The 10,225-nt window shown below is 61.1% G+C and overlaps 1 protein-coding gene across 4 annotated transcripts in view; it reads left to right on the forward strand.

Annotated features, from left to right (window-relative positions):
• The window catches only part of GRK5 (G protein-coupled receptor kinase 5), a 179,496-nt gene extending 169,734 nt beyond the window's left edge, over positions 1-9,762 (forward strand). For 3 of the 4 annotated variants that reach the window (XM_036223311.1, XM_036223314.1, XM_036223312.1), the window contains 7 exons: positions 603-640; positions 2,076-2,165; positions 3,707-3,915; positions 6,584-6,721; positions 7,677-7,814; positions 8,346-8,477; positions 9,084-9,762. In XM_036223311.1, coding sequence (XP_036079204.1) covers positions 603-640; positions 2,076-2,165; positions 3,707-3,915; positions 6,584-6,721; positions 7,677-7,814; positions 8,346-8,477; positions 9,084-9,182 — 844 coding nt within the window. In that variant the 3' untranslated portion in view covers positions 9,183-9,762. The remainder of the gene's footprint in view (positions 1-602; positions 641-2,075; positions 2,166-3,706; positions 3,916-6,583; positions 6,722-7,676; positions 7,815-8,345; positions 8,478-9,083) is intronic. The other variant, XM_036223313.1, reaches the window with a different exon arrangement.
• Positions 9,763-10,225: the final 463 nt, after the last annotated feature.

Raw genomic sequence — 10,225 nt, forward strand, 5'->3', positions numbered from 1 at the left:
CTTGCTTATGTCATCAAAGAGGAGAGAGCAGTTAGGGACCGGAGAGGGTGGACACGGCTCCAGCTGTGCCCCCCGGCTGTGCTGTCTCCCAGGCTGGAGTTCGGCTGGAGCTGGGGCTGGAGCTGGGGGCCTGCCATGGCCCCAGGGGGTCATTCTCCTGGGAGCAGCCATCTTCCCTACAGCTCTGTCCTGGTTCTACAGCTGGGCTTTGTTCTCAGTAACTTCCCATCCTTTATTCCCAGGCCCTGCTCTGCCTTTAGGGCGTCCCGGGGCATCCTGAGACCTCGGGCTCTTCCCAGCCACAAGGGGTCTGTCACCACCCCAACCAGAAGTATTCTCAGCCCTGTGTGGACTGGAGCCAGGACCAGACTCTGCCGAACCTCCTTGCTAGTCACTTTTGGGGGGCGGGAAGATGCCTGTAGCAAATGGTGGAAGGAGAGAAATTAGCTCGAGATCGTCCTGACCCAGAGAGAGACCAGACAGCCTGAGCCAGGAGGTGGAAGAGGACACGGGCCTGGCCGGCCCAAGGGGTCCGCCCAGATGCCAGAGTGCCCCTTGCTGCCCAGTAGACACACTCACGTGCTGTGGTCTTTCCCTTTCAGAGATCTGAAACCCGAAAATATCCTGTTAGATGATTACGGTAAGTCGGGGAGGGCTCGGAAGGGCCTTTCCTGGGGGAGGACCCACCCCCTTTCCTGAGTTCCGGGAGCCCGGGGGAGGCAGTGTGGCCCAGGGGGGAGAGAGCGAGCACTGAGTGCGGAGTCCAGAATTTCAGGGAACTCCGGCTCTCACACGCCCCTGCCCCTCATCTTCCTCGTTTGTGACGTGGAAACGGTGGGTCCTGCGTTGCCCGCTTCACGGGGCGGCGGTGAGGCTCGACAGGCCAGCTCGAGGGCAAGCGGTTTCGTCCGCTGCGGCCAGCCGTGCATGTGTCGGCCGGCAGTATCTGTGCGTCACCGTTGCCACTCCTCACGTGTGTGCCTGTGCGGATGGCCACGGTAACCCCTCACGGCCAGCCTCTCACGCCTTTAACCTGACTGGATCTTCCCATCGCTCCAGAGTGGGCAGGGCTGTGTCCTGGTGCCCACTTTACAGATGGCAAGATGAAGGCTCAGAGGAGCCACACTGCCAAGGTCACCAGGCAATATCGATGGGGAGCCGAGAGCAGGGACCGGATCCCCCAGCGTGCCCCAGATACCAGGCAGCTCCAGGCAGAGGGGCCGGGGCCGGTCGCCGGTGACCAGGTGATGCCGCCGTGTGGAGGGCCAGGCAGAAGGCTCCTTCCCATTCCCTGCTGGTCTCGGAGCCACACCCTCCACCTTCGTGCTGGAATCCACATGCTCCCTTTGCCCTTTCGGCCACCGTCAGGGGCTGCCACGCTGCGGGGACCCACACAGCTCTGACCTGGCCAGAGTCCCTGGCGTTGGGCCTTGCTGAGTCCAGGCTGCGGGGGCCCTGGCATCCAGAGGTGGAGTAGGGGGCAGTGTCCCTGTCCCTGAGCTCTCTGCGCGGCAGCATCCCCGCCTTTGGGGGTTAGCCCTGGACGGGCGCTCTAACCCCCCAGTCTCCAGGGGCCCAGAACTGTTTCTGGCTTGTTTCTCCAAAGGGGGAAAACCACCTCCAAAGACCACTGAGGCAGGACGGGGAGTTGCTTCCCAAATTGCTTTATAATTTTTCCGCTTAAGCAAATTGTTGCAAAATGTCAGGAGAATCTCACATTTTTTTCCATGAAGCAATCCCAGAAACAGGCCAAGGCATTTTAAACTTTGTGACCTCCGCCTTCCAAGAAGCCCATTAGAGCATTTTATGAGGCAGGTCGGCCAACGTCCAGCCAAATCCAGGAGTCCTTTTGCGTCTTTATGTTCTTCTCCTAAAAAGTAATGACTTACCCACATCCTCTGACACCTGGACCCTCCCAAGGGTCTGCAGTCACCCTGCGGTGGCAGCTTGGGGTCCCTCTCTTCATGGGACAGATGAAAACAGTCCGCGTGCCTTGCACAGGGGCGCGCGGCGCGCCTTGCCCTGCCCAGGGTGGGCCAGATGTGCCGCCTACAGACCCCGTTCTTCCCCCGCAGGTCACATCAGGATCTCAGACCTGGGCCTGGCTGTGAAGATCCCCGAGGGAGAGCTGATCCGCGGCCGGGTGGGCACCGTCGGCTACATGGGTGAGTGTGGGCGCCGCCTTGCCCCGCGCCCGCCCCCGGAGTCCCTGCCCTGAAGCAGTCACAGAGGAAGGCGGCAGGTCTTAGCCAGGGCGGGGGTGGGGGGATGGGGGGGGCACTGGGACCCCAGGGAGTGACGACTAAACCGAGCTCTCTGCAACCCCCAACCCTACCCCCCAGGTCAGCGGCCAGGCCTGGCGCCCAGTGCGGCTCAGGACGAGGCCAGATTAAAGTAGGGATCCGGTGGCAGGCGGACAGCCTTTTAGTGAGACCCCCTGGGAGACAGGAGGTCTCTAGGGTGGGCTCAGAAAGGAGAGGAATGTGCCACCTTCTGTCACCAAGTGCGATTCTAAGAAGAGACCAGCCTCGTAGACCAGCTCCCTGCCTCCCCTGAGGCTACGCTGAGACCTTCGTCCTGCGGGCTGCAGGGAAGGGACCTGGAGCTACATCCTGTCACCTGGAATTCCCCTTCCAATTAGAGGTGGCCCCTGGGCTAAAGCTCCGGGGGCTAGGGATGTCGTCTTCTGTCAGGCTCATGCCAATGGCACATGGACGTGATTCTGTATGTCGTCCTGGTGACAGAGGGTCCTTTTAGAATACATGACATTTGGGAACTTGGGGGGTATGTTCCTCTGTGTATGTGACTGTGTGTATACCCATACAATTGCTGCTGGATGGATGGATAGGTCGATAAGTGGTTGATAAACAAATGATGGATAAACAGATTAATGGATACATAGATGAATGGACAGTTGGATAGGTGGATGATAGACGATAGATAGGTAGGTAGATAGATAGGTAGATAGATAGATAGAGATAATAGGTAGGTAGTAGGCGACGGCGAGGTGGATGACTGGCAGGTACCTGTGCGCCTTCGTGCGCGTCTGCCTGCGCGTCTGTCTGTCTGTCCTGTCTGGCACAGAGCGGCGTGCGCCTGTCTGCACGGCCTCCGTTGCGTGCATGCCTGCACATGCGTGCATGCATTTGCCTCTGGATGTGTGTGGCTCGCCTGATGACATGGAGCTCTCTTTTTTGCACTTCTGTGGTGAACCTATCAGCCATTTAATCAAAGCAGTAGGGAAGCCATAGAGAGAGGCTGTTTGAATTCCGGATAAATTTAAAGTCATGTTTCATTCGTGAACATCCCTTCACTTATTGATACGAATATGTGTGCCACACCCACCGCGCCGGCTGTCATACCTGTTACTGGGGATGACAGCGAATAAGGCGGCTCGCGTTCTAAGGGGAGACATCAAGGGAACGGGCTGTTTCCATCCACTGCGGTCAGGCTTTTTAAGCCATAGCCAGAGTCCTTCGGGAGCACAGAGGAGAGCAGTCAGGGTGGGCTTCTTAGAGGAGGTGGTATTTACAGACATCAGTGCGTAGGAGTCAGCAGGGGGAAGCTGTCCCGGCCGTGAAGCTCAAGGCCTTCCACGAGCATTATCAGTCGTGGGAGTAGGACAGCTAAGGCCTGGCCGGCGCGAGTCACAGCCCTGGCCACCGGCTGTCTCTCACCTCTCCTCACTCCCCTCCTCTGCCCCCAGCCCCGGAGGTCCTGAACAACCAGAGGTACGGCCTGAGCCCCGACTACTGGGGTCTGGGCTGCCTCCTCTATGAGATGGTCGAGGGCCAGTCGCCGTTCCGAGGCCGCAAGGAGAAGGTGAAACGGGAGGAGGTGGACCGCCGGGTCCTGGAGACCGAGGAGGTGTACTCCCACAAGTTCTCCGAGGAGGCCAAGTCCATCTGCAAAATGGTGAGCTCCCGGGAGCCAGTGCCGCCCTCGGGCCAGGTGTCCAGAGGCGTTCCCCTCCCCCTCCCAGCGGAGAGCAGCAACCGCTGAGGAGGACGGGGTCAGGGCGCACTAGGGTGTGGGCGGCGAAGCGAAGCCACAGGACCCGGCAAAGGCTCCCACCGGAAAGCTTGGGTGGGGGCAGGGTGGCCACATGGCTGGCGCGGGGGGCGGGGGAAGGCTAGGCGAACAGTGTAAGACACCCTCACGTCCCGCTTTGTGGGGAACTTAGCATAGGACAGAAAGACGTTGATCTCAGCTGATTCCTAAAATACAAGAAGGTCTTGGGCCAAGCCCCTACCTTGACCTTGGGCCTCCTGCTCCCTCGAACTCTGGATCTCTGCATGCTGGCTTAAGGTCAGGCGCTACAGGTGGTGGGTGATGACATTTTCCATCTTTGAACATCTTACAACCTAGTTTTCTATCCACTAAATGGAATACTGGCCACACCTGCAGGGTAGCATCTGTGGATGGTGATATTTGACCCATCCAGGCAGGTCAGGTGTGACAGATAGGCCACACCAGATCGGGGCTGGGAAGCCAGACAGAGGAAGGGGTGACAAGAGCCACCAGAAGTGGAGCTGGGAGAGAGTCCACCTGGATGGATCGCTGCCCTTCCCTTCAACCCAGGCGGGCCGCCCCTAGCTAGGGGCTTTGCCTGCTCCTGCCTGGCTCTTAGGCTCCCAAGCTCTGTTATGTCCCTTGGGACTCTCCTCCCTCTGGTGCCCGACACAGCGTTGCTGGCACCTGCACCACAGCCAGCTCCCCTCGAATGCCGGCCACACAGGGACAGGAGGGCCCGAGCGTCAGGTCTGCACACCTGTGAGCTCGCAGACTTCCGCCCCTGCGGCAGCACGCAGGCAGGCGGGGCCTCTGGGCTCGGAACCCTGCGCGTGAGCAGCTAAGCCGGAGTGTAGAGAGGCGCGGGCCTGGGGGCCGAGGAAAAGGAGCGAAGCTTCTGCGGCTGGAAGACCCAAGGCTGTGCTGCTAGCGGCCCAGCAGCCACCTGTGTAGCCGCCCGTCCCCCAGATCCCTCCGCCTGCCGCTCGGCCACCCCCTCCTACCAGCTTCAGTGTGACGTCACAGCCCTGGGAGGGACTGGGGCTAGACGCGGCATCTGACCCCCTCCAAAAGAGAGGACCCACGATTCTGTCATTTGCGTGCATGAGAGACGCTGAAGGAGGGACGGCACGTACACGTGCAAACTCACACCCAAACCAGGTGCCTACGGGCCAGCCCGCGGCTGGGAACCGGCCTACCCGCCCGGGGCCTCCGAGTCACAGCAGCCGCAGCCGGGCTGGGAAGAGCATGGCAGGAAAAGGCAGGTGGATGGAAATGTGGGGCCCTAGAGATGCGCGAAAACAGTTCCGTCAGGACGAGGTGCTCATCCAGTGGGACCAAACTGGGTGAGAGAGGGAAGAGGGATGTCAGGCTCAGACATTCAGAGAAGCAGATCTTGAGAGGCCCCAACAGGGACATGGCACAGAGGCACAGAGGACTTCCTTCCTGGCCACAGTCATCTGCTCTGGCACCCGGCTTTGGGGCGCCAGAACCAGGGCCGCTGCTGTCCCTCTGCTGCCCCCTGGTGGCCAGTGCAGGGGAAGCGGCGGCTGAGCCCGGGGCTCCAGGTGGACCTGGGCCTGTGGGTGCCAAGTGCAAACGAGCATCCCCTCATCTTTCTCAGCTGGACAACCTTTGGCGGCCTCTGGCCTTCCTCCACTTTCTTAAAAATGACTCTGGGGCTTGGGATCCTGGTCTTGGGCTTCCCTTGTGCCCTTGCCCACAGCCCGTCTGGTCCGGAGGTCAGACTCACGCTTAGCCCTTTCAAGGCTGTGACCCGGCGTTTGCCCCACTGCCACCACTGAGTCCTTTGTTCGGGGGAGGGGCAGTCCTGAGAGCCTCCCCTCAAGACCGTGAGCCCCAGGAGGCCCGGTGGCCTGCTGGCTCTCTGCCGTACCCCCGTCAGCAGCCTGTTGGTCTCTAGTGCTCCTCCTGCAGGAAGCCTCCTGACCCCCAGCTGACCTCATGGTGCTGCGTTTATGTTGCCTTGATGGGTTCTCTAAACAGGATCGAGGCCAGGCCCTTGAAGTCCCATCTCTCCCTCCCTCCCTCCCTCCCCCCACCTCCGCAGTGGTAGGCACCTAGTAGGTTCACGTCTACAGCGTACTTGTGAGTTGGGCGAATGAATGGAGAGGCCTGCAGATTCAGTCCTTGCCCTTTGGCGCTTGCCTGTATTAGAGGAGGTGCCGCCGATTCAACAAACATCGGTGGGCGCCCAGCACCGGGCATGCAGTCGGGGCGGGGGGGGGGGGGGGGGGGGCGGGAGCAGAGACAGGACGCCTGCTGTCCTGGAGGGTCCAGGCATCTAGGCACCCCACGAGCGTGGGGCCACGAAGCTCTCCGTGCCTCAGCACGTGACCGTGACGCGAGGCCTGGGCAGGGCCAGGCAGCGTCCATCAGGCGTCTGGGGTGGCGTGGGCTGGAGACGGCAGGAGGATGGACATCTGGGAAGCCCAGGGACACTTCCGTGAAAGGGGGGCGATCGCGGGTGCTCCGAAGCTCCGGAGCCCCTCTGCCCTCCAGGAGGGCGGAGGCCCCGCGGGCGTGGCCACATGGGGCTGTCTCTTCTCAGCTGCTCACCAAAGACGCGAAGCAGAGGCTGGGCTGCCAGGACGAGGGGGCCGCAGAGGTCAAGAGGCACCCCTTCTTCAGGAGCATGAATTTCAAACGCCTGGAAGCCGGGATGCTGGACCCGCCCTTCATTCCCGATGTGAGTGGCCCCGCCCAGCCCGGGCTGAGCCTGCGCACTGGCTCACGGCCTCAGCGTAGCCGAATGTCCATGCCGGGCCCCAGGCCAGGGGCTGCAGAGACCCGCGGCAGGAGGCGGCCTCTGCCCTCCGGTAACGGACATGTGGCCAGCTCTGGGGGTCCCTCTGCACCCGTCCCGGAGCCTTCTCCTCTATGAAGGTCTCATCCCCGTGCCCCCAGACTCCCAGAGCCCCCGGGATGCCTTTCCCACCTACTTCAGACTCCTGAGGGCAAGGCCGGGCCGGGGTCGTCTCCGTCCTGGCACAGAGTGGCCCCCAGTGCGCGTCTGGTGAGCGAGCGAGATCAAAGGCGTGGTCACTCTAACAGCAGCAGCTCACAGTGTGGCGCTGGGCTCGGCCGCAGCACCTACAACGGCCCCAGGTGGCACAGGTGCTTCTGTATCCCATTCTGCAGGTGAGGAAACCGGCCTGTGGGGCTATGTGACTTTCCCGAAGTTCCACGCACCGCACCTGGGACCCCAGCTGGGGCCTGTCTGAGTGCAGGGCGTGGGTGCCGACCCCCTCGCCGCCCTGTACTGTGAGAAGGGGCCGGCGGGGTGCTCCCAGGACATCCCCCAAGGCGGCATGTCCCCAGAGAAGCAGTGTCTCTGGCATGCCCTTGCCTGGCCCTGGGAACCAGCATGCGGTGTTCCTAGTCCCCCAGGCCTGGGCCCCGCCCAGAGAGAATGTGGCGCGTGGGAGGGCACGGTGGCAGGAAGGGGCCCTGGACACCCTGAGCTCACGTTCCACCCCAGCTGGGCTCCCCTCGGCAGATCCGAGAGAGGCCGCACAGGTGTCTGGGGTGGGGGTGGCCTCGGCACGCAGCCCTCTGCCCCCTCACCAGGAGCCCCAGGCTAGGCTGGGGGACCGCGGCCTGTGGGCGGGGCACCATGCGACCCAGCGCTCTGCCCCCCACAGCCCCGGGCCGTGTACTGTAAGGACGTGCTGGACATCGAGCAGTTCTCCACCGTGAAGGGCGTCAACCTGGACCACACGGACGACGACTTCTACTCCAAGTTCTCCACCGGCTCCGTGCCCATCCCGTGGCAGAACGAGGTGAGCGGCGGGGCGCCAGCCTGGCCTGGGGGCCAGGCCGGTGAGGACGGAGCCCGGGGCGGCTGGGTGAGGCGTCCTCACCGCCTGGACAGGGCTGCGTGTGCCGTGGGGTCAGCAGGGGAGCCAGGGCAGACATAGCCGGTCTGAATGACTCTCAAGAAGTTTGGCTGGGAAAGTAGAGACAGGAACAGTGGCCAGAGGCACAAATGGAATTGGGTTGGGGGTCTTAGAACCGGGTCGAATGAGTTAGAAATGACGGGGGATGGGGGTGGGGGCGCTGGCGTCCTGAGGAAGGGGGAGGATGCAGAGCATGCGGGGTGACCTGGGACCTGACGGGGTGAAGGAGGAGACGGGGTGTGGCTTTGGTGGTGGACAGCACGCAGGGCCACCGGGGAGGGGCCGGGGCGGGGGGAGGACCTGCTGGGACTGGGTTCCGGTCGGTGACAGCCCAAGGCTCGGCGCTGGGTTCCTCTTCACCCGAGGTGACGGCCACAGCCCCTCACACCGCCCATGTCTCTGCACCTTCTCCAGATGATAGAAACAGAATGCTTTAAAGAGCTGAACGTGTTTGGACCTAACGGTACCCTCCCGCCAGACCTGAACAGAAGTCACCCTCCAGAACCGCCGAAGAAAGGGCTGCTCCAGAGAATCTTCCAGCGTCAGGTGAGAGAACACACCTGCCACCACCCCCCCCCCCCCGGTCTCCAGGCCCAAGCACCCCCATGCAATCGAGACAAGAGCCGTAGAGTCCCACCTGCATGTGCAGCTCAGGAGACCAGGGAGGGGGGGGCAGCAGCCTGGAAGGGACAGGCCGCCTGTCCGAAGCCCCCAAGCCCGGTGGCTGATGGGATTCCCAGGGCGGAAGGGGCAGGGCCGGCCCGCAGTCTACCTTTCCTTAGGGTTTCTCCACCTGACACTACCAACACTTGGGGCTCTTCGCCCTGCAGCTGACCTGCATCCTGAAGGGCATTTAGCAGCCTCTCTGGCCTCCACCCTCCAGAAGCCAGTAGCACCTGTCTCCCTACCCCACTCCCATAGTAAAATGTCTCCAGACAACGTCCCCTGGGGGTAAAGTTGCCCTGGACGGAGAAGCCGGGTCTGGGCCTGTGGGGGGAGGAGGCAGAAGGCTGCCAAGGCCGCTGAGAGCAGAGCCACCGCCCCATCCAGGCCCCGAGGCCCTGGTGACGTGGGGGCCACAGGGCTGGGCTCTGCGTCGGCTGACTTGCTTTCTCTGTCTGTCTCTCTGTCTGTCTGTCACCCCCCTCCCAGCATCAGAACAATTCCAAGAGTTCGCCCAATTCCAAGGCCAGTTTTAACCACCACATAAATTCAAACCATGTCAATTCCAACTCCACCGGAAGCAGCTAGCTGCAGCTTGGCCTTGGAGCCCACGGTGGGACCAGCCTGGACCCTCCTCCCAAGAAGCGGAACGTGTGACCGGTGGAGCCTCCGCTCCGGCTGGGAGGACGGGGGAGCCGTCTGAACGCCGGGGAAGGAGGCCGTCGCCCCTCAGCGAGGAGCCCCCAGGTTTCTCAAAGAGATTTCCACTCAGGTCTGTTGGCAGAGGTGGCCCTCAAGCCGGGGTGGACTGGATCTGTCTCTGTCGGACATTGCAATAGAAATCCAATCGGATACGACAACTTGCACGAATTTTAATAGCGTCATGACTAGAACTGAATTTTGTCTTTATTATTTTTAAAGAAAAGTTTTGTAAATTTCTCTATTGTCTCAGTTTACATTTTGTATATTTGTATTTAAATGACAAGCCAGACTTTGAGGGTGTATATTTTCTGTGCAGCCACTGTTAAGCCATGTGTTTTCAGACATTTTAGAGGGGGTGGGGGGTTTGCAAAAAAAGAAAAAAAAAAAGAAAAATGTGACTCAAGACTTCCAGAGCCTCCAATGAAAAAACGTTTTTATTAAATGTAGAAAATGGTTCACGTTTCGCCTTTAAAGGATTGGCCGTACCATCTCTATAACCTTTCCCCTGCCTTGGTTATCTATCTCCCTTCTGCTGGCCTGTAAGAATCGGGATTCGATGCTCAGAGACAGCCCTGGGACTTCACCCCCGGCTGGAACGGCCCCCGGCATGGCCTGGGGCCAGCCCCGTGGGGATGTGCACTTTTCCTTGAGGGCCCACGATGCCCTGTTGCTCTGGCCTCAGCCTCCTCTTCCGTCGGGAGGCGCTCAGTGTGAGGTCTGCTCTGCACAGAGCTCGCTGGGCCTTTCTTTCTAAGCAGTCCTGACTGCTAGCGTCGGTATGTTTTCAAGAGGCTTGTGGCGGGGATTTTTGTTTTATCTGTTTTCAAGAGAAGCACAGCGATGCTAAGTAGGAGCCTTCAATGTCCCAAAACTTTAGGGCCCGTGGGAGCACCAGGGAGTGGGGTCTGTGGGTCATCCTGACTGAGGCT

This window comes from Rousettus aegyptiacus, unplaced genomic scaffold (assembly GCF_014176215.1).
Source record: "Rousettus aegyptiacus isolate mRouAeg1 unplaced genomic scaffold, mRouAeg1.p scaffold_m13_p_6, whole genome shotgun sequence".
NCBI classification, from domain to species: Eukaryota; Metazoa; Chordata; class Mammalia; order Chiroptera; family Pteropodidae; genus Rousettus; species Rousettus aegyptiacus.